This window comes from Aricia agestis, chromosome 4, assembly GCF_905147365.1.
Source record: "Aricia agestis chromosome 4, ilAriAges1.1, whole genome shotgun sequence".
NCBI lineage: Eukaryota > Metazoa > Arthropoda > Insecta > Lepidoptera > Lycaenidae > Aricia > Aricia agestis.
The window spans coordinates 21,580,391-21,604,303 of record NC_056409.1 but is presented as its reverse complement, the minus strand read 5'-3'; the positions used below and the strand labels follow the sequence as shown (position 1 = coordinate 21,604,303).

General features: G+C 38.8%; 1 protein-coding gene across 6 annotated transcripts in view; it reads right to left on the bottom strand.

Annotated features, from left to right (window-relative positions):
* The window catches only part of LOC121725855 (homeobox protein homothorax), a 252,442-nt gene that overhangs the window by 197,867 nt on the left and 30,662 nt on the right, over positions 1-23,913 (bottom strand). For all 6 annotated transcript variants that reach the window (XM_042112983.1, XM_042112982.1, XM_042112987.1 and 3 more), the window contains exons 4-5: positions 10,373-10,423; positions 6,007-6,057 (exon numbers count right to left, since the gene is read on the bottom strand). In XM_042112983.1, coding sequence (XP_041968917.1) covers positions 6,007-6,057; positions 10,373-10,423 — 102 coding nt within the window. The remainder of the gene's footprint in view (positions 1-6,006; positions 6,058-10,372; positions 10,424-23,913) is intronic.

The window sequence follows — 23,913 nt, the reverse complement described above, 5'->3', positions numbered from 1 at the left end:
CCGGAAACGGATACGACGCCATCTAACGTTGACAGCTAATTATGTCTCCGGCGTGCTCGCTTCCTAATTTTCAAAATCTGAGCCCGTAACTCAAAAATATTTGTCCACTATAATTTATCGGCTTTTAAATATGAATTTTATTCCTACGATTGTTTAATAATCTCGGACGCACGCGCCGAATATCGTGGTTCGTTTAGCATAATTTAAAATTTACAACCGGCTGTTGAAATCCATATTTATGGGCGCGAGGTTCGGCGGCGGCCGAGCGGGGAGCGAGTGGCGTCGCCGAACGGCCGATGTAACTGTCAATGAGGCGACCGAGAGGACGTGCGCTTTCGAGATCAAACTTTTATTGAGTGGAGATCTCGACGTGTTGTTGACCTTGACGCGGTGCTCGTAGCGCGGTGTTTACGTAGCGCTTAGCGACTAGCGACAAGCGGCCGACGGTAGCGACTAGTGAGCTAGTGCCCCGGAGCGAGGTGAGAAAGAAATACGTAACAAAGTAAAAGGTTGAAACTTGAAAGCCTAGAGAGGTCCTTGACATAGTTTCTATTTGTGCTCCTTGTCGGTCGAGTGGCCGCGGTCGAGTGTGGTGCATACGGAGACTAATGAGATTGTTACTCGCCCCGCCCGCGAACGAACCTAATCTCGATTTAAAGTTGAAATTCTAATTTTAAGTTGAGCCCGAAATCCAAAATCTACCGACATGCCTCTAATGAGATGCCGAGGCATTCCGTGCCCGAGCCGATGCGAGCTCTTTCATTTTAAATTTGGAACGGATTGATGTACGCGAGATCCATACGCGGGCTCTTCGTTTAAAATGTTGTTCGACTTCGCGGCACTCGGGCGGCGGGCGGCGGGCGCTCCTCAAAATCCCATTCTAAATAGAAATCGAACTTAAAATATATTTTGTTTACGGAGCTGCGAGGCCCGCCGCTCGCCGGCGTTTTAAAATGCCAACGAAAAAAGAAATTAATTTGAATGTATCGCGATGCCATTACCCAGGTATGCGCGGGCCGGCTGAGATTTTTGAGAGAGGCCCTCGGAGTGCCAAGAGCGTGGGCCGGCCAGCTCGACCGGCCGCAACTGTGCCACGGTCGGTTCGCCACTAAAAGGGTTTTTTCTAGTACTCTCTTTATAAGTAGGTACCATCGCCTACAGCAATTGGAGTAACATCTACTGAAAATATACAACAACCAGGCAACTCTTTTTCGAGTGATTATCGTTCTAGTTGCCTAAGAACTAAAAATTCAAAGGTACCTAAAAATGTTTCAATCCACTAACATTTACTAAAGCTCCTGAAAATCTACAAACGACTACGTAATGAGAATGAATTTGTGTCTTCGTGCTCGAGAGCAAAAAAATTACAAGCTCCGAGGACCTTCATTTTTAATTAAAAATATTTTTTATTTTCAAAATGGCCGGTGATAACATCAAATTGATATTGCAATGTTTTAGCTGATAAATCGGTAGATAAAGGATATTCACAAACGAACTACGGGCAGATGCAAAAACCGGCCGACAGTTCTGATCCTCAGAACAGTTCTGATCAGTGCCTATTGGTTTTTTTTTCTTTTTTTAATCGAATCCGAACCGGTCCTTGCATTCAAATGAACGTGGAATAGGTTCGCACCTTACCTTTTTTATTTGAAGCAACGAGCGGGCGGTTAAACTGCTTGTAAGTGCTCACCGTTGCCCATAATAAGAACAATAAGGTTTCGTTTTGTTTCCACAGCGAACAACGCCTACTTTTAATTTATACCGTATCGTGGGTAGGCAGTAATTAGTAATTAGGTAAAGTAGGAAAACGAATTGTTTTTTTGGACTTTGTAAACAAAGTTTAAACACAAATCGCAAGACCACGAAACAATTTTTGTTTTTCGTTGAACGTAATGACTGCTCTCATATCTAAAATCTCTTTTACAAATGAACATAACGGTAGTAATTGGTGTTGTAGGCTGTAGATCGTAAACGGAGGCGTCGTAAAGGGTCGCGGGTTCGTTCCCGGTGACCGCAGTAAATCACTTAGCCGCGTCACAGATAAACTTTACTACAAACATAAACCTAATTGTAAACATTCGAATGTTTTTTTTTTTATGAAATAAGGGGGCAAACGAGCAAACGGGTCACCTGATGGAAAGCAACTTCCGTCGCCCATGGACACTCGCAGCATCAGAAGAGCTGCAGGTGCGTTGCCGGCCTTTTAAGGGGTAATAGGGGAGGGTACGGAAGGGAATAGGGGAGGGTACGGAAGGAAATAGGGGAGGGTACAAAACTGATGCCATTTTTGAAAAAGTGGAGCAAGATCGGCATATTAGTAGTTACAATGTAGCAGAATGACTGCGTATTGATCACAAAACGGTTTTGGCGCATTTCAAAAAAGATGGGTACACAAAAAAGCTCGATATTTGGGTGCCTCATGAGCTCACTGAAAGAAACCTAATGAACCGTGTACTCATTTGTGATTCTTTATTACAACGTAATGAAACCGAACAATTTTTGAAGAAGCTGATAACTGGTGATGAAGAGTGGATCACGTACGACAAGAACGTGCAAAAAAGATCGTGGTCAAAGGCCGGTCAGGCTTCATAGACTGTGGCGAAACCCGGGTTAACTCGCAACAAGGTGATGCTATGTGCGTGGTGGGATTCATTATGAGCTGTTACCGCCAGGCAGGACCATCGATTCTGAACTGTACTGCGAACAACTGATGAGATTAAAGAAAGAAGTTGAGAGAAAGCGGCCGGAATTAATCAACAGAAGGGGTGTGGTTTTTCACCATAATAACGCTAGACCACACACAGCTTTATCCATTCAGCAAAAATTACGGGAGTTTGGATGGGAGGTGTTAATGCATCCGCCGTATAGTCCTGACCTTGCACCTTCAGATTTCCACCTGTTTCGGTCGCTGCAGAATTCCTTAGGCAGTGTCAGGATGACATCACACGAGGACATCGCAGTTTCTTCATCAGAAGCCCCAAAATTTTTATAGCAATGGGATCATGTCCCTACTCCCTACCAACAAGATGGCAAAAAGTAATGGAAAAAAATGACACCCATATACTTTAGTCAATTGTAAATAAACTTTACTTATAAAAAAAACTTTTGAATTTTTATAAAAAATGCGAAGAAACTTTTTCCCCAACCTAATAGTTTTGCCACCAAAATAATATACATACATGGATATAACTTAAGAGGAGGTACATAATTTAACAATTTTCTCTGGAGTGTATTTTTTGAAGCGAGTAAATTGGTAAATAGCAATTATCATACTTATTTTTAAATAAACCGATATGTAAAATAAGCGGTTATTTTCGTTCTTTAATTACGGTCGAGAGGAGCAGGGACCAATCCCATCAGGGCTCGACGAGGAAAAAAAAACAATCGTATGATCGCCGTCGGCCATGTTTGAAATATTACGAACATAAATCAGCGGGGTATTGGATGTTCTAATGCACGAATTATTCGATATTCGAAATTATGTTTTTAATTCCTTTTTAACTAAGTAGAACTATTATGCCAGGAATGATGCGGCCGGGATGGATAATATTTTATGGATTCTCATTTATCAAAGCTGTAACTTTACTTTTAGATGTTTTTTGTGTGATTTCTATTTAATCTTTCTTTTCAGATTCATTTGCCACTGTAACATTTGAAATCACCAAATCCTTTTACAATCTACACAATCATTATTGAGTTTTTTGGCCACTCGTGTTTTCGCCATGAATGGAAGCGCTCGCATTTCGTATGTTCGTTTTTCCCGACTACCATTTCGGGTCAGGCCGGTTCTTGCGAGTGACCACGTCACCGGGCTAACGGACCTCTTTTTACGTCCAACGGCCCTTTAAATACTATCAAACATCGACAAGGACTGATGAATCGATGATGCACTATGAAGAAATTGCTTTTTAAAAAGTTAACGGACAATTTTAAATCGGAATGAGACAGCTTCAAGTGGTGACAAAGATAAAACAGAAAAATGTAGAGTACGTACCGAATACTAAAATATCTGAGATAATAAAGTTCATATAAAATAAGATATTATGTGATCGAGATTGTATAAAATATCCGCCGCAGTCGTAGATACCTAGTTTGTAAGAAAAAAAAACTGTAAGAAAAAAAAACTTGGAACAAAGGTCTGTAACGAGATAAGTCGTAATGCGATACTCTACGATTCGTTGGACGGGGGCGAGATAAAGGCCATTTAAAAAGTAAAAAGACGCGTTCGAAATTTAAAATATCGACCGCCTCGCTACTTCAAATGCTTTCAATATTATGCCTTCGAATAAAACCGGCCAAGTGCGTGTCGGGCCACGCGCAATATAGGGTTCCGACTTCCGCAGTACCGCTAGTTTTTGATAATTTTTGTATGGTCAATGAATGTAAATTTATAACGTGTTTTACACTACTTACGTCTCAGTTACGTTCAAAGGAATTTGAATGAAAAGTTCCTTTATACTTCGCCGAATACATTTTTTTTAGTTGATCGACTATTACTCAATAACTTATGAAGTCTTCTTAGCCGTGATTATTTTCCATTTAAATTCAGCATATTTCCTACCCTCGTGAATTTTTTCACAGTTCTAGGAGCAACCGTTTAGCTGGTAGAAGGGGGGGACACTGGACACTAACGATTTTTTTCACTTTAAAACTTCATATTTCAGAAATGGATCGGAAAATGATCTATGAATACTCGTAATATTAAAGAAAAAACCTATCCAACGACTAGTTCATCCCTGCTTAATATTGTGTAGGGGAGGTCCCATAAAAAATATTTTTTAAAGATTTTATATACCATTTTGTCGGCACCATTAATATGTGCATTCATGCCGACAGCTTTGTAGGTCCTATAGTCTCTGAGCGCAACCGCGGACAGACAGACGGACAGACAGACAGACAGAAAGACAGACGGAAGGACACCGAACTATAAGCGTTCCTTGTTGCCTACGGAACCCTGAAAATGAAATATTCCTTGAAATATAACAGACCACAGGGTTTTTAAGTACCTAGGTTTGTTATTATAGTACTTAGTAGTTAGTAACTTAGTACTATGATATTATGGTGTTAATGCCATAAAATTTTGCTTTTAATAAACCATGAAGTATGAAGTCTCTACATGAAGCATTAAAAATAGTCTAGATTGTAGAGTTCTACAAACGACACAGAAAACGAAACTCTATCATGTTACGGTATGTTTTAGGACTATAACTGTCTATTTTATTTTTGTCGCCGACATTTTATATGTACAATTAACACAGTCGTGTCTAATCTCATAAGTTTTTTTGGTGTAATAAAATCGTAGAAAAACTGCCGTTAGCCGAGTTCGTTTCCGCTTCAATTCACACCGCACAGGTGATGCTTCCCGCCAAATAATTAAAAAAAAATACATCCCGCTCTTTGTAATTAATGGGTTCAAAAATATCAGAATTAGATTAGAACATTTCTAATTTGGGTTGTTTTATGTTTGGGAACACAGAAAGGGTTCTGTTACCGGCATATGGGATGCGTTTTATAAGATGGCTCTACAACGGCTCTATGTTACTTTCTTATCTTACAAGAGGCATTATAAAACTCATTTTGTTGTTTCTTTTCGCGCCCGTAATTTTGACGGTCAGTCTCGGTTTTGAATCGAAATTTAATTCGGATGAGAATGTATCTGCACGTGCATGCGCCAGTTGCGTGAGACCGATACCTTATCTCGATTCAAAATCGATACCTGAGGCCTCGGATAATCGAATAGATATTACCGACGATGTCAGGCGATACCTTCCCGACCGGTTCTGGCTCCGAAGTGTTCCCGTGAATAAATATCAAAACTCATTACATTATACCTATTTATATTAGAGAATATCTCTCGCAGGAACGGATAAGATACGGCAGCCAATAAAAATGTCCTATTAACATGTGTCAGAAATACCAACAATATCTCGCCATTTATAGCGGTTCTTGCGCGAAGATATTCTCTACTATAAGTGTCACATTAAATATGGTAAACGCCTTACTCACTTTTTCTAATTCTAATAGGTGAAACCGCAACACTTGTATCGCTTGTACCATCTGTAAATAAAGTTACAAAACATTAGTACACAAAGTAAAATTATAATATTATGTACATTGTACAGTAGGCCCACCGATTTAGAGAATCTTTTTAATAACGTAAAATTAATAAAACAAACAACATAAGAATTGATAAAATGTACTATACTGTACTCGGCGAAACAGGGTGATAGCGGTCATTGACTCCCTGTCAAAAACTTGTCATTTTCTATACAACGCCGCGATTGACGACATCTGACACTTCATTGCCAATCGCGGTTTATAAAGAAAATGACAAGTTTTTGACAGAGAGTCAATGACCGCTACCGCCATGTTTCACCGAGTACAGTATCTAAGCTACACTTAAATAAAGAATTTATAATAAATAGAAAACTAACTCAAGGAGTGAAGTCCTCTCATAATAATTTGTAGAATGGACCAAAAATGTAAAAGTGAAATCTAAAGCCATAAATTAAACTTTACTACGGAACAAATAAACATAAAACAGGTAAACTTTAGATCTAAATAGGACGTCCAAGGTTTCGCCAAAAGTGACAATCGTTTATTGTCCTGGCAACATTATCACAAATGGCCGTGTTCGCTATTGTGGAGGCGCAGCGGGCTGCGAGGGAAGGGCTGGGCCCCGTGGGGTTGCTCATTTATGTTATAATAACTGCATTTCTTTGTCATTCCCATTTTAAAGTCAACTGCCATAAAAACACCAAACTGAAGTTTCTCAGAATGGTAATCGAAAGGAGTTCGCTCATACTTCACTGAATTTGTTATGTATTTAGCACTGAGCTTTTAACAATTTTTGCTTAAATTGCTAATTTTAAATAAGTACAGGTGCAATAAATTATATCAGCTCGTAATGTTATCTATATCTTCAAGTAATTTGCTGCAAATATCATAAATTCATTATTTCAGACAACTTTAGCTTCACATAATCTTCTGTGTTTGCATTTAATTTAGGTGCGGATAATTTCAATTTTATTTGATTAATTCCTCTGCAATAATAAGATTTTTGTTTCAATTTTGTACGATCGTTAAGGAAGTACAAAAACTTAAACGTGTACGAGTATTATGTGAATCTTTATTACTTTCTATGGTTGTAATCGTAAATCGCTTTAATGTATTTCGGTCTGTAAATATACAGTTAATTACGGATCATAAAATGTTATTTTTTACAATAAACTATAAAGTATTGTTTGTGAGTTTCCTTTATTAAAATTCTTGGAGGTCGTCACCGCTCGAGGCTATCTAGCATCACACCTAATGCGACCTACGAGGTTTATCAAAGCACGACTTGAGAATCAAGTTTATGAAATGAGAATTAAAATTATAATAAGTAATAATGTTTTTTTGAAAATATTTGAAATAAGTAAAAAAAATGCATTTTGCATGTTTATGTTAAGAAAAGAAAAGACATCCAGAATTGTACACGATAGTAGGAATAAGATATTATGTATTTCAAGTTACAACATTATATTTTTAGGACGCTGTTACTGTTAGAGTGGGACAGAACAAGTAGATAGAGAACTAGTAAATGTAAAAATATTCTTTCCTAGTAGTGTTTCTATGTAACGATCGTAATCTTTTCTGGAGCTGCTCATCTAATTAGTTTGAGGAATGTTTTAATTTCACTCGTCACATAGGCTATTAATTATTTTAATTGATAAGGGCCGTCAGTTTTAGTGTCTGTTATACAAAAATTCCGTTCGTTTACACGATTCCCATTATAATTATCATTTATAAGAGATTTTACAAAATCTAATGGCGTCAAGTCCCACCTGTCCACATTACACCATTAAGTTTCGATGGCAAATAAGCTAAATTGGGGAGATAGGCGTTTAATGTAGAGACGGTTGAGGTTCGTTGATAAAGGAGAGTTTTGTCGTAGGGAAACAAAATAAATAAGTAAGCGTTATTTGAAATTGTACCAGTTAAACAGAAGTATATGTTCACCGTTAATTTGCGGGCTTGAAATAATGAACCCTTTTTTGCTTTATTGCAACTTATACCAGGAGAGCAGAAATGAGCAGGACCCGCCACCCCGTTTGCTCAGCTCATCAGGGCGGTTGACAGACGGTTTTACGAGATAAAAATATGTCAGTTTGTTTGCACAGCCACCGAGTTGTTGTCTCCCCTGGTCCCTCCGCGTCAACACCCAGTTTTTGTGATACCACTTAAACATGCTACCGTCTTCAATCGTATTTTAATTTCCAAACATAAATTAATAGCTTAAGTCAACATGTTATTAGGAAATAGATAAATACAAGCCTTTAAGTGGGATTCTATTTTTAATTTTATCAATAGATGTCACAGTACCTATATTGTTTTACGACTATTTCGAATCGACAACAACGTTCTTAAACATTCTTTTGTTTGAGTTTGTTTTCATTAGACAATTAACAAAAATTTTCGAAATTTTAAAGAGCTTTGACCCTGTAAAATTTATGACTATCAGGTAATGTTTTACGACCTCTTTCAGATCCTTGCTCTTCAATATTTTGAATTGCCTGATACTTTATTTTGTATTTTTTTTAAATATTAGTTTAGTATCCTGGCAACCCTGCTATAAAGTTTGCGATAATTACAATTTGGACACATTGCGTTGCGGTCAGCGCTCACAATGGCCGTCACCTCGGCAGGTTGAGGCTTTACAAAAGTCACCAGTAGCCCCCGGCTATGTACATACTACTCGATGTGGCCTAAGGCTCCAGGGCTCCATAGAATTAGGCAAGCAAAGTATATTAATTAATATTGGCATTAAAAATGTAAAGCAAATGTTATCGTTATGTATTTTTTTGTAATTTTTTTATAATAGTCATGGCAAACTTAATAATAATTATAATTAACTACCTTTATGACCAACCTTCGTTAAATATGAAAACAGCTATTCCAGATTTTCCACTTTCTGTCAAATCATAAATAATCTGTGCACGTCTAGTCGGTAAAGCAATGGAAATGACCGTAAAAGCCTATTTCGTGTGTTGGAAGTAATGAAAATAGTTAACTGTCAAATGAACCCCGAGCTCCGAGCGTTGGAGAATGGAGCTTAGCACCTGCGGCGAAGGTTCAATTTCGCGATGGAGCCGGCCCAAAGTAATGACATAAGCAATTAACCAGCACACCGCAAGAGGGCGCCCATAAGAAATTAAAGACACAATGACTGATAAAGTGAATAGGACTAAATACGACCGACATACAAACATCCTCGGGCACTCACAATCGCCATTATGAAGGTTTTATGCTGCGACTTTTGTTGGTGCATAATGAAACGTAATTACATTAAGAATCGCTTATTGACGTATCCTTCAAAGTATTTATATTGAAAAGGCTAAAGCCCCCAGTGGTGGCAACACCACAAGTGTTCAAAACTCAAAATTCTTTACAAGGTTTTTTTCCATAATCATTTTTATTCTAAAAACTATTGTCAATTAGGCTGTTTTAACCAAATTAAAACAAACATGCAGTACTCCTGCAGCCCGGATGTGTGTTTCGGTTATCTAGAGCGCAAGTTTGGCTTATCACGCGCAGGTATGAGGTAACTGTCAGCCCCCGCTACCGTATTAACAGTTTTAACATACTCCACACTTGTTTATTTTATATTCGGGCAATTAATCACCGCTTGCGCAAGCTTTGGCGTCTTTAACGGCCTTTTGATCGCGGGAATTATTTATTACATGTTTTGATAACTTCAACTTGGGTAGCGGTTTCTATGATCTATGTTTATTTAACGAGTTTCGATGCTGGTGGAATTCTCGGCCGTACTATGACGTCAGCCGCGAATTTACACATCGGCTTTTTACGGAATTTTTGAATATTTAAAACGAGGACGTCACATTACAAATCAATGTCGCCGCTCGGAGCAGAAACGCTAGGTTAGTAAGTTCGTTTTTTAATATCGAATGAGTCAGGCCAATAAAAGTTTTGATCCTGGGACGACAATTCGTAATGCCTTAGATTTTATTTGTTAAAAATCGCTTAAGTACCCGTGTCGAACCGCGGCGGTGGGTGGCCGCCATGTTTTTCTCGTTTTGTTCGCCCAGCGCCCAGCGCCCTAGCCGCGGGAGGCTGCGACGTCGGGTTTATGAGTGACAATATATTTATATACACACTCATTTTTATTACCGAGAATCTCGTTTACCTGTGCTTTATTAGGAGCAGCCCTTTGACAAATCAAATCGTAAATTCCCGACATGCGAGCGCTAGACGCTAGTGTTAACTAGTTTACGTCCGTAGTTTACGAGCTGTGCTTTCTTTTATGTCGGACGGCTCGGACCTGATGTCCTGATCGCTCTGTGGTTATTAAAGAATTCGAACTTGTACTTACTAATGAATCGACTTCTGGATCTGCTATATAATAAGGTTTCTCTTGGCGTATCTGTGGACAGAAAAATGCATTTGTCAGAAATAGAGAAATATTGTGATCAGTAGAATTGAATTTTTCGTGGCAACCAAGCATTTTCGCTTAATTTATAAACAACATTTAAGTACTATAAAATATATAGAAAGCTCCTCTATCCAAAAAATATCGAATGTTCTGGAGTAAAGTCAATCAAACTAGATCATTTATATTTAATTGATTCTTCGACAAGTGGAGCAATTTAGATTATTACAAGGCGTGGTCGCGGCAAAAACAAAAATCACCATAGACTTAGTTGATTAATCTTGACAGGAATTTGGTAAGGATTTGAGAACAGTAATTATCTTTAGCGCCACAGGCCATCGCGTGCGGCGGGCAGCAGGCTAACGCATGATGGTATCGCCAGCGAGCTGTGATAGCTCCGCCGCTGCCGCGCCCCACTGAAAAATCCTACTCTACTTGTGAGTAGTGACTTATTTGTTTCTTTATACTATAAACACTCCTTTTACACGAAACGTAAAGTCCTCGGGCATTTTATCGCTGGCTGTGAATGTATTAATTGCAGCAAGGGTTGCCGTTATCGCTCCTTTCGTGATAAAAATGTTATGTCAAAATAATTTGGAACGAATTTTTGTCACAAATTTTGTTTCAACAGTAGAAAATTGTGTACTCAATTTTATAAGCGCTCCCACTAAAACCAATGCTAAGTAAGTAACATGTAATTAAGTCATACTACTATCGCCTATCGCCTACCTTCTAGTTTTTACAGCTAATTCGTAACGTAACAAATGCATTATCATAGTACACGATTCTATGCGGCATGATTATCGCGTATATAATTATACTCGACCATCTGCACGTTTTTTACTCTTTGACCAACATGAGAACGTTTTTTTAGTTTTCAACTTGACCGGAAACGCGATAGGATCGAGTCTATGCACCGTTCCTCGATTCTAAAAAGCATTTTATTATATTTATGGGTGCTCTATAAAAACTAATACGTCTCGGGTGGGATTTTTATGAAATATTACGAGCCACTGCACCGTCGAGGGTCCCACGGAAGGTAAACAACACCAGGCTGAGCGACCAGCGGGTGTCGTGACGTTATTTAATTATCTCGTACGCGACGCCGACGTAATCACTGAACGTAACGAGCCCGGAATTTCTAGTAATATTTATAGCGTGCCTTATCACTTCGCCGTTGTATACTCGAAAAATTACCCATTTACAAAAAGTTAATGTGTTAAACCGTGCCCCCGGGGGCATCGCGTGTCGGAGTACATGGGCCCATGTACTCGGAGGATGCCCAGATATGGAGACACATAGCCGGCGCTCCTCCTCGGCCCTCGGGGAAGGAAGTCCCTAATTTCGTAGGGCACCGACCCGTAAACCTCGAATGCACAAATTACATGCTAATAACGACGCTATCTACCTCCGCTCGCACATTAAACCCGTCGGCGTCGCGCACTTCACGGCGACGCGACGGTAAATAACGTCCAATGAGACCGGAGCAAGGAGGCCTCCAAAAAGTTCAGCATTAATATCGTCGTGCTCCACGTGAACGGGTGCATGGTACATTGTTTAACCCTCGGCGTTTGTTTTGAAAATGTGTAAGTTTGTATTAACTCCGACTTGTAACATGTTAATTATAAATGCGGGTTCATTTAAAGGTCAGCAAATATCGGATCGCTTAATCGCCTTAATGCAAATTCGCCGCCACGCAGGGCGCCGCCGACTTTTTTTAAATGTCAAAGTTTTTGCACCGATACGTGCACCGTGGAATCTTTATTTCGTTAGGAATTCAAACCTACGATCTGCTAGGCCGTCGCAGTTCGCAGAACGTATTCGCTCTCCTTTCGATGGCTCCCGCCGCTCTTATCTGGAACCGCTGCGATTAAACTTTTGGTTTTTGTCCCCAATTTTGTGAAACCCCCAAAAATATCTCCCTGTTGTATCTGGGGGCGGACAATTGTTATCTATTCATTGGCGTTTACCTGCGCCCGTGCACTTCCAGCCGGCGTATTGTACTCCTAATTGAATAAATACCCTGGTGCCAACCGGCTCAAGAGTTAAGGACTTTTCTCCTCATTGTTCCCCCCGACCCTTTCGATTGTCTACTTCTTTCCGGGAATCGTGACAAAAACTAGGCCCGGTTGTGACAGCGGGGGCACTAGGCAGGCAGGAGGCACACAATGCAGACCCCGGGGAAGGCTGGAGAGAAGAGATGAGAAGAGGAGAGAAGTCGCCGGAGGAGTTGGGACTCGGAGGTCAGCTCGGCCTCAAGATTTTAATAATTTAATACTGCGTCGAACAAAACGTCCGCTACCTGAGCCATAAAAAGCCGATCCCATTATTGAATTCATGAGCTCGTACGACGAGAATGTCGTAATTAATCGTTGGAAATTAAACTCTATTTAACAAATATTAAAGTGCATAATAAAACGGAATTAAACGGTAGTTAGGGCCGAGCGCGAGCCCGAGCGACCCGGTACCCTGTAATTTATAAAAAATCTATTTATAAGATGAAATATGCTGAGGCTACCTAAGATTCCGTTCGAGCGATCGAACATTTTTAATAACTCCCGCTCACACGATACTCGATTTTATTTACGCTGCGATATGACACACTATCGAGCGAGGGCAGATCAGATTTTACCGAATAACTATCGAATAATGCGTAAAGGCAAGTTTGGTAATTTAGTTAGGTCCCCTCCTATTTAATAACCTCACGACGTGCAGGTGCTTTTTTTTCTCAAATTCAGATACCGAGCCGGTCGGCTACTGAAGTAGTGCGTTTAAAATTATGGTCTTTTAATACGAAGCTTCCCGTTAGGTATTTTTATGATATGAGATTGGAAAATTACACCATCGCGTGGCGAACATTAAATTTTGATGATCGACGGAATAACTCGACAGGTACTAACATTGTTACTCCTTACTTTTTTGTAATGGGTCTTGAAATTGGTTCTCGTTGGCCACGTAGTATTTTAGTCTAAAGTCTGGAATAATTTGGATAACTTTGTGTTAAATTACCCAATTTTATCTTCGCTTACCTAAGCACCAGCAGCCTTATTCCCGAAACTGATATCAATCTGATATCAGATTTTTTACACTTTAGACATCTACATAAAATAGCTCTATTTTAGATGTTTAAAGTGTCAAAAATCTGATATCAGATTGATATCAGTTTCGGGAATAAGGCTGCTGGACAAAATTAATCGTAGACGTTAACATAATAACGATTGATATGGGATTAAAACAAAATACCGGCTCTGTTTTAAAATGAAATTTATAAAATAAACAATAAAGATAGTCCTAAGAAGATTGAAAATCCGTAAAGGATCGAAACAGAAGTCGCGACTGCAGCATAATGATTCAACAACGATGTGCGAAATTGTAGAGACTTTACAACCTCATAAACGCGGGAATACTCGAGTACCCTTTAATTTTAAGGCCATAAATACTACAGATTATAAATTGATTATACCTCCCACTGTGAGCCACACCAAACGGCCGGTCGGAGATACCCATTGAGACGGAGCTGCTGGAGACTTTAGCTGGTTACGATCGTTCTAGACTCGTATCATGTTTCAGACTCAAAACTATATAAAAACGATTAAAGCTGTACCACCGATCGGCCCCGTCCACCACCTGATGTTACGCGTGGGCAGACGATCGTAAATAACAGAAATGTCGCAATATTTAAATCATTAAATTTTGGTATAAAACTTGTATAGATACGGTACCTTTTGTTTGCTTAGCCCTCCCGCCATAAATATGTAAATGATCCAAAACTATTCATAACACCGGAATATATAAATATTTTAGTGGCCATTTTCGTTGTATCGAAATGCAACGGTGACAACGCTGCCTCCCCCCGCCCCACTCTCGCGCGACCTCTACGTTGTCACGGATCCATATCACAAACCTGCTGCAAAATATCCAACAGGAAAGATATCTCCTAATAGTTCTAGTCCTTTTGATATTTATGATGAGTTTGTTTTAAATATTTGCAGAATAATTGATCGGAAACAACACGGAGGTAGCGCAGTACTCGTGTACCCAGCTCCTATTTGAATTAAGGTTAAATGTGAACAATACGGTTTCAATGGATCCCACCGCACAACGGGTACTTACATTGTCAAACAATGGCAAAAAGATGACATTTAAAATTATAAGGTAGATAACAATAACAAATTAAGTTTTTGTGATCTCGACCGAGTGTTCGTCGTACCGACAGAAAAAAGGACAGGTAGTGACTAATGCCTCTCAGAAAAACTCACACTCACTTGACTAATCTAATTTAACATCAAGTAGGTAATAAAATATATTAGTAAAGACAGTTTCGTTGACATAAACTTTACTCGAGTTTCAATTTATCCTTACAAAATAATTTTATATAAGGTGGCACACAAGTCAGTACCGATTCAGTAAATTATATACCTACATCTGGTAGCCCCGCTGGAAGTTTGTTATTTCGGGACAAGTCGACATTAATATTCATGTGTATATCTCTAGGTGCGTCTCACATTCCGTCGTTTTCGCACGGCCCTACATATTTCAGCCACATGGTGCAAGATGCCTCTTAATCTCGACCAAAAATGTCTATGTGACGCTTTAGTTTCATTCTGTGAACGCATCCAGACGAGAGAGACGGCCGACGCGAGGTAGAAAGAGACGAGAACGTTGAAAGGAAAGTTTTTCGGGCGTTTTTTGCCCCGAAATCCGTGCGTTCGGAAATTTTATTTTTAATACAAGAAAAGTATTCAAAAGATACGAGGGCAGGTAGACGGTCCGACCGGGGTGTTTGTTTAGTTTTTTTTTTATCTCGCAAAGAATCCGAGTTGATTTATAGCCGTGCTCTGTGACGATTTGTGACCCGTAATTTTGTGATGTGAATTTTGCCACTAACAGACGGTAATGATTTATTATCTTGAGGCGTAGTCTCGTTATGACGACCCAACGTGTAATTTAGATAATATCATATTATTTTGACACTACCGTAGAGATTACACTTAATATGAACCTAAACAGAAGTGGCAACTTCATCGTCCTTTAATATTTAGACTTCAGTTATTTCATTATTTTTAGCACTTTCTGTTCCTTCTAGCCTCTCTTTAACATCCAGTGCATGAAATTAAACTTTGTAAAGTTAAAAACAATTTTTATTTACAGTTTTAACTGTACATCTATATTTTTTGCAATTATTTTTTTGAATATGCTATATAAATTTAATGTGTTTTTAACAAAAAAAAAATATTTGTCTTATAAAATTTAACGACGGTAACCGCTAATTTTACGACTCGAATACGGTTATGCAAATGAATCATCAGTGTTTCTCGTACTGGCTTTTGCTTCGTTTAATATCTCAGTATCACGGCGAACGAGTGTTGTACTTCATAATAAACCTTCGGCCGGAGCGATTAAAAGTCGGACATAAGTCACCGCTGGGCTACTTAAGCGGTCCCGGGGGCCTCGTGGAGGTGTAAGGTCAGTTTTTCGGGCATTAGCGCTCGGAGGGTTGCGGCGAATTAACTGCCGGCGGAGGTGCATAATGACTCACTCAGGGGCTGTCGAGTGGAATGAGAACTATGCTGATTACTGCCATCATAAACTATTAGTTCAACTCCCACTTATACGGTAAACGACATGATAGCTGCTCGTACGAAGCTCGTGTGAAGCTTTCACGTAGCTCGGGTAGAATTTTTTGGCGTTGACTGGGAAGCGGAGTAACGAATTTTAAGCGCAAAAATACACTTTAGCCGATTATTTGGTACCAAATCTACCAATTGTTGGTTATTGTTACAAATAATCTGAGGCAAATGAAATACATAATTTCATAAAATAGTTGAAGGGCCCCGTCGGGGAGATCATGTCTGTAACAAAACGTTTGTATTGTGAAAGGGCATTCATGAATTCAAAATGGCGGATTATGATTTTTTTTGGACATATTATACGAGACAGATGTTTGCTTTTTGAGTTAATCTCTCGAAACAGAATTATGAATAAAATGAATACATGCCCGAGGATAACGTTTTTTAGAATTATCACAAAAGACGATGAGAATTGTCAGCAAGATTTATATTTAAGATTTCACCGGTAAAAACATTAGGTAGTAAAGATTTAAATAGAACTTTATTTTAGTGACTTCGCTTTTGAAAAAGTTTTATATGCATCGCTGTATTAAAGTTCTGCTTAATAGTAAGAAAACGCATGCATAAAGGAACGCACATCTCGCATTTATTCTCGTGAACGCTATGAGTAACACATTCTTTCCGATCTCGAGCTCCACTTTTGTTAAAATAAGTGGATGTGAACTCTATGTGGCGGCGTGAGAGTTCAAAGTGGCTTCGAGATTTAGAGATTCTTTAATCTTGACTTTTTGTAAGGGGCTCCTTGTCTAGAGTTGAACTAGCGATAAATTATGCTTTTGATGAATGTTTCTCAATTCTCGCCGAAACGAGGAGTAATCAGCGTATGAACCCTCGATTCCGGCCACGAAACAAACAAACAAACATATTCATACGCCCCGCTGAAGAGCACTCGCACACGCTCGATTTAAAAATAAACAAGCCAAAGTGTTTTCGACGGAGAAAAAACTTTTAAACAACGCAAAAGATAAACAAATACAACCGTACCGATGTGCCCCAGAATGGGGCATTATGGGGCATAATGGGGTACAAAGGAATAATGGTTTTCGCCAGCCAGAAACGTGTTTGTACAAGAATAAACGCAACCTATGAATGGCTGAAGCGCTGGCACCCTTAGCTCACACACTCGTCTCGGGATCCCCAGCTCGATATGAAGCCCTGCATCATGCAGTAGGTACGCTAGCCTCCTGAAAACTATTGTTGCGATCCTATTGAAATATCATCCATATAACATATTTTAATGTTTTCCGATTATGAGTTGTGTATTTGTTATTAATTTTTATAATCAATAATTTTATCGCCAGGGTAATACTTTGTAATATAATATTTTGTAACTTCTATTGGAGATTATCTTTTTCAACAATATTTCGCAGTGTAATCGATGCATATTTTAATTTGACTATACATATTTAATATATCCGCAGTAATATAAACTGTTTACTATAAGAATAATTTACTTTGAAAATATTATCAATTTTATACAGAACCAACATCTGTAAAACTGATCACTGCTAGCGAGTTTTTTTAATTCGGCCACCCCTCTCAAATCCCGCCGGGCTCAAAATTAAAGTGTAATGGTGCAATGTTTAATAACTTTTCTGCGGGTCCAAATGTGTTTTGGCTTTTGTTAATATAATTTTTAAAGTTAATTCTTTATGGGGGAGCTAAAATCGATGCATAGATTATTTTAACAACACGCTTAGCCTTTTTGAGTTCTCCGTTGTTATTTCAACTCAATTATTGTGTTGACTTTTGCGATGGCTCTTAATTTTTTTTTACTTTCAAATTAGATACCGAATTATTGCACTTGGTGGTAGTTATGAAGCAGTATATTTGATATACTTAAAATTATAATATAATTTAGAAATCTTTTTAACGTATAGTAAACTAAAACCGTCACATAATAATATCCCCCGTTATTGTCACATCTGAAGCTATCCGCGCCCCGGAAAGGGTTGTAATCTTGATTAATCTGCTACAAACGATTTGGCTAGAACCAACGAACGCCGCAGCCACGCCTGTCACTCACACAATCTCCTGGTGCGTGTAGTGGTCTCGGTGACCTAAGGAGATTAAACAGGTGCATTTTTGATTATACGAAGATTCGCTGTTTGTAGCACGTGAATTCAAAAAATATTTTTGATAGCAGACCATGAATGGGACCATAATTACTCGTCATTTATAAAAGCTAGCCCTTTAGAACTCGCATATAATAAAGCCGACAATTTTATAGGAAATTGTTGTAATTAGTCCGTCTTTTGTCTAGACGTCCCACAGTCCCACAGTCCCAACTCCCACCTAATTGCAACGTTTGATCGTGCTAGTCTATGCACGTGATTATACCCTTCATTCGCCTTTATTGATCGTTTTTCATGACTTATTCATGATAGTTACTATGGATTTCCTGGGTTTTGTTAAATAAAAAGTATTTCGTAATTGGGAGTCAGTACACTTTGAAAATCTATTAATTCTAATTTATGAATAATTAAAATTGTAAATATTGGTACTCTTACTACGGAATTGTAAAATTGGTTCCAGTAAAAGATCATTACGTGTAACTGCCCGAAGATTCAATTGCTTATACGCCATAATTTATTCAAAATACATATTATATTCGAAAATTGGCTGCAGGCTGACGACGTTAATTTCCATACGTCACCGGATAAACACCGACTAAAATATTCATAAATGAACGTACAGACGTCGTCTAGGGCCCGGCTCACCGTAGGTACAGCCGACCCCAGTAGGTAAAAACACCCTCCGCGTCAGCTGCTCCTGACTGGTCGTAACACACCCCCACGAGCTCCTACACCCTTATTTACCCTTAAAACAAACAGACCCGTGACACCATTGTCGGTGTACGAGCCTAGGTGTCTACTCGAGCTGGTCGTTTCACCGAATGACCAAAATTATTTGATCCCAAGCGAGCGCGGTCACCCGCGAGACTACGACCGCCGAGTGCTCCGCGAGGGTTTAGGCTCCACTGGTCGTTGTGGGCCTGTCAAATACATAATGAGTAGGTTTTTTTTTCATTGCTTTTCATGCTCGTTATAATTGAGATAATATTGAGACTGATAAACGACTTTTTGCGACGTCTTAAAAGCAGTATTTTGTTTAAAATTTGCACGTTTGCCCCTATTCCACTGCCAAATAGTTGATTCGTTTTGAAAAAAAATTTAGTCACTTTATTTTACACGTGTCGAGAAGATTGTAGACGCATAAAATAGTGCTAAAACGTACAATTAAAATTCTCAAACGTTTATCGCAGTAGCGGTACTTATGTAGTTAGTTCGAAACGTCTATAATTAGGTAAATGGTAATTTTACTCGTAAATGGCACTAAGCACCTAATCTAAATTAAGTGTGGACGTATTTTTAACACATCGTGTATTTTCATGTTCAAATAAACAATTTTCACATTCAGTAATTACTCAGTGCTCATTTTATTATTTTTCAAATTTTACGTTCTTGAACCGAAGTTTTTTCAGCAAAGTCATCGACGGCAACGATGCATCTAACATTAACACTGCCGGAAACCCATACATTATCTCTGCTAAAACCTTGACAACCTTGTTGAGATCAGGTCGTTGAAACGGGTCAGAGAGTCCCACGATAAATTGTACGAATATCTGAGCGTCATCAGCGGGCAGCGGGCAGCGGCAAAACAGATTCAGCGGTAACGGGACCAGGACGTGTCGCGCGGAATGCCGCCTCCCGTCATTATGTACACAGGGTGCTTGGTAATCGTGAGTCAGAACAGTCAGTCGCACGTCAGTCAGAAAACAGAATAAGGTCATCAGTGCTTACGTTTGAAACTAACAGATTATAGAACATACAAAGTTTTTGTCATTTACATGGCTTTTTTTTCAAATGTGTCTGTCTTTATCTGATACCATAGATGCCATCCATATTATTATATCATTGTTGTTTGATATAATAATCGCGGATTATAAAGTTGAAGTGTTATTATTATGGCATATATAAATTCCTGTTTCTCATGTATGCAGCATGCAACCCAGTTGTATAAACTATAAAGGTACCTAAGGTTTATTATATTAAGTCAAAACTATAAACAGTAGTATTGTCATTAGGATCTAGAGGGTAATCAATCTGAACACCCTGTGTTCCCGGCTAGGTGTATTTATGTCATTATTAGCCGGTGCGAATTAATACTCATTTGGCGTCCATTTTTATCGCGAGTTTTCTGACGCGCCGCAAAAACCGCCATACCGCTGTCCGGCTCGAAGCCGACTTTTTTCGCGGCAAACATCCCACCAAAAATGGTCAGATAATCGAGAGTATGACATATTGCGATATTTAAATGCCGTTTATTAATTTAAAATATCTGGTAACCTTAAATGAGACGCCGTCGTAATCAGGTGCTGATGTCCATGTGGAGTAAGAATTTTTAAACAACATAAGGTTTATTAGGAGTTCTTATTACTTAGATTGTTACCAGGGATAAGAATGATAAAATATTTAAAATATTAAGTTTGAATATGAGACAAAAAGAAACAAATATTTTGATTCGAACTTATCAAGTTCAGAAATGAGGGAATAAAATTTTGAACTTCCTCAGATCTAGCGACTGCCAGTCCCAAAACCGCCCTAGGTGTAATTTAAATTCTGTAATTGGAAAATGTGACGTCGTCTACACGTTTAATTAATATCGGTGTAAACGGTCTAAGTGGCACGCCGCACGACGAGCGATGAAAGAGCGTAATGTTCAGTCCATCGGCATATTAATGCCGTTTGGACAAAAACTCGAGCCAGCAGCGTGTCAGCCGCTAATTGAGTGGCGCACGCTATCGCGGAGCGGGCCTCAACTTCGTCAGCGAATTCTCCATTCGCAGTCGATGACCCCTTAGAACATTCAACAGAGTTAATTTGTGTGTAAATCACTCAACCACCTACGACGATACGACCCATAAAATCCGTAAGTCTCTCGAAACTGCCCCGCGTGACTCACTTTTATTAAATAAACATATCTCGATTTTATTGGTTTACTTATGTGACAATCGTTAACGACTCCCGATATAAATATTATTTATTTAATCGGTGCTATATGAGTGGATTGTGCAAATGTCTCGATTTATTCTTTATGCATTAATTCAGCATCATCTATGCAGCCCAAGTTTATCGAGGATAGGAGTTTTCTCTCCCAGATACGTATATACCGTAGGTAGGCTCTCCGGTACAAGTCATGAGATTCACGAATAATTGTATGTATGTATTTTTCAACAAATACAAGTAATTGAGTCAAGTGTCGGTGCTAGCGGTGTCGGGCGGCGGGCGTCGGGCGACGGGCCCGGGGAGGCAAAGTCCACTCGAGGATACAGACTCAAGTCTCAACAGTCCATTATAAGCGCAGAACACTCCGGCGACAAAAACTATCGCATCTCGACTCCGACCTCGCCGCGCCGGCAGGGCTGACTACATTTCATTTCGAACAACTCGAAGGACCAGCTGGCAGAATGCTACAAGATTATGTTATAATTGTTATAAAAAAACTTTACAATGTATGTACCTAGTTGATGAAAGGATTAAGCCTTAAAAATCTTGAGGCATGAAAATAAAACAGTCGGTGAAGAAGCATTTTTAATATCAAGCCAGAGGTATTAATAAGGATTAGTACTTCGTTTTCCTCTAATCAATCAAAATGTGTTATTTACTGTATAAGTTGGTCTGTTGTAGTGCCAGCCCTGCGTCACACGCTGCGCGGGCGCAGCTGCGCGCGTATCGTCCGCCATTACGTATTCTGTATCCGCGCCAAAACGCCCAATTGGATCATGGCGACAAAGAGCTTAAATTGCGCGTCCAAATCCCTTAACAATATACAATTACGACAAAACGGGACGAGACAGATGTAAACAAACAGACAACGCGGGATCCTCGAGCACGAAAAGGACAACGCTGCTAAAGAAATTATGAGACATTGTTATATTTCATCATAAAAACTGAACCAAATCTTGCGCTATTCGTGTGACATCAATAAGGCACAAAAGTTAATAAAATAACTAAAATAACTGGCGCGATGGCGAGGCCTAAAATTTATCAGACCTTCTCGTCTTCGTTTTCAATGTCAAACAATGTTGCAGGTTAGTTTTTATAATTTCCTCTACTTGTAAGGTTTCATCCTCGTCTGGCCAGAGTACTTGGTTTATTTTTAAATACGACTGTTCGTTCAGATCCATTACATTTCAATATGATTGTTGAAATCAAAACTTTCACTTTAAATATTTAAGTATTATTATTATTATTTTCCTGTGAAACTGGTATCATTACGAATGTAAATATTTCGGAGACAATTAAATTTGAATATTATGTGATAGGTACCTAATGATAAGATATTACTATAAGATATTTGGAATCTATTGGCAAACTCGATTCTACGTTGTCTCCAAATGAAGAAATACCACGATAATAACTAATTTATGATAGAAAAACTTTAATGCGAAAACATTCCAATTCATTATTTTAATGATCGAGCTCAGAAAGGTCGGGACCATTATCTCAGATAAAGGAGATTTATTGCACAAAACAACAAAACATTTATTAATGCAAAAGAAATTACATAAAGTCATTAAAATTAACAAAAAACAAATAAGATTTAGTTCCTTCGATACAGTCACAAATTAAATTAAAATTACTTATAATGTGATAGACAAATCAAGGGATCGTTGCATTCCTCCATACATGATACAGGTGCACGCTTCGGTTCAGACGGTGGTGTGGCAAGGTGTGAACTGCGAGCAACGGTGCACGGACGTAATTATAATTCTAAATTATAATTAACTGTATAATACTAGCCGGCTAGGTAATCGCCAGTAACTCTATGAGGGTTTACTTTACATACAAGATTGTTGATAACGACGTCTAATTATGAAACGATACTAAAATAGTAATTTTCTGCTAGCACATTAATGTTTGAACTTTTGACATGAACTTTAGTATGATCATCATCATCATCACCGATGTGTTTTCCATCGGGTCCGGTGAATATTCTTTTAATATTAACAAAAAAAAAATAACTTTCTGTCCATGAGAAAATATATTAATTTTTATATTAACAAACCATACTTAGTTAACATTAATAACATGTGAAACATTTTAATCGAGCCGAGGTCGGTCGTAAACAAAAAATCGAAGTGGAAGCGTATAAAGGAACTGGCTGATGTTTATGGCGCCATTCCACAATCAGAAGATGGACCGGTTGTGACGAATTAGATAACACATACCGTTTAATTAATGCAAACAACTTTAACGCCAGACTGCAGAGATAAAACGGGGCCAAAAGTCGGGACTCCCGCTAAAAGCTTTCGAGAGATCGAAGCAGAGACTCAGATAACTATTGTAAAATATGTCTGCAATAATATTTGTCGAGTAAGTAGGCTAATCATTTGGAAAAACCACAGTACAAATCTCGCGAGGATCTTGTAGAAAGATAAATATTTAATAGATTCGAAGTTATTGATGTGAAGAAAATTGAAATGTAAGTTTGTACGTCTCGTTAGGAATGTATATTAGTTTTTAACGTCTGGGATTATGAATGGCGGGACGCACGCATCGCCGACGAACGACAATTAAAATTCCACGCAATTATTTCTCATTATACACGGTATTCCATTAAATATGGTACCGCCAATCGAATCAATAATAAGACGGTAGCGGGTTTACGTAAATGGTCTCTACCTCCGATTACCAGTTACCACGCTCCGTCGTCGTCTATGAATAATAATAAACGTTAAAATATTTTATTAATCTTTATAAGCGTTCGATAAAGTAACGAAACATCGAAGCACGGCAAAGTTGTAAAACGAGAACCGGACGACGACGGTCACAAAGAGCCCTACGGTAG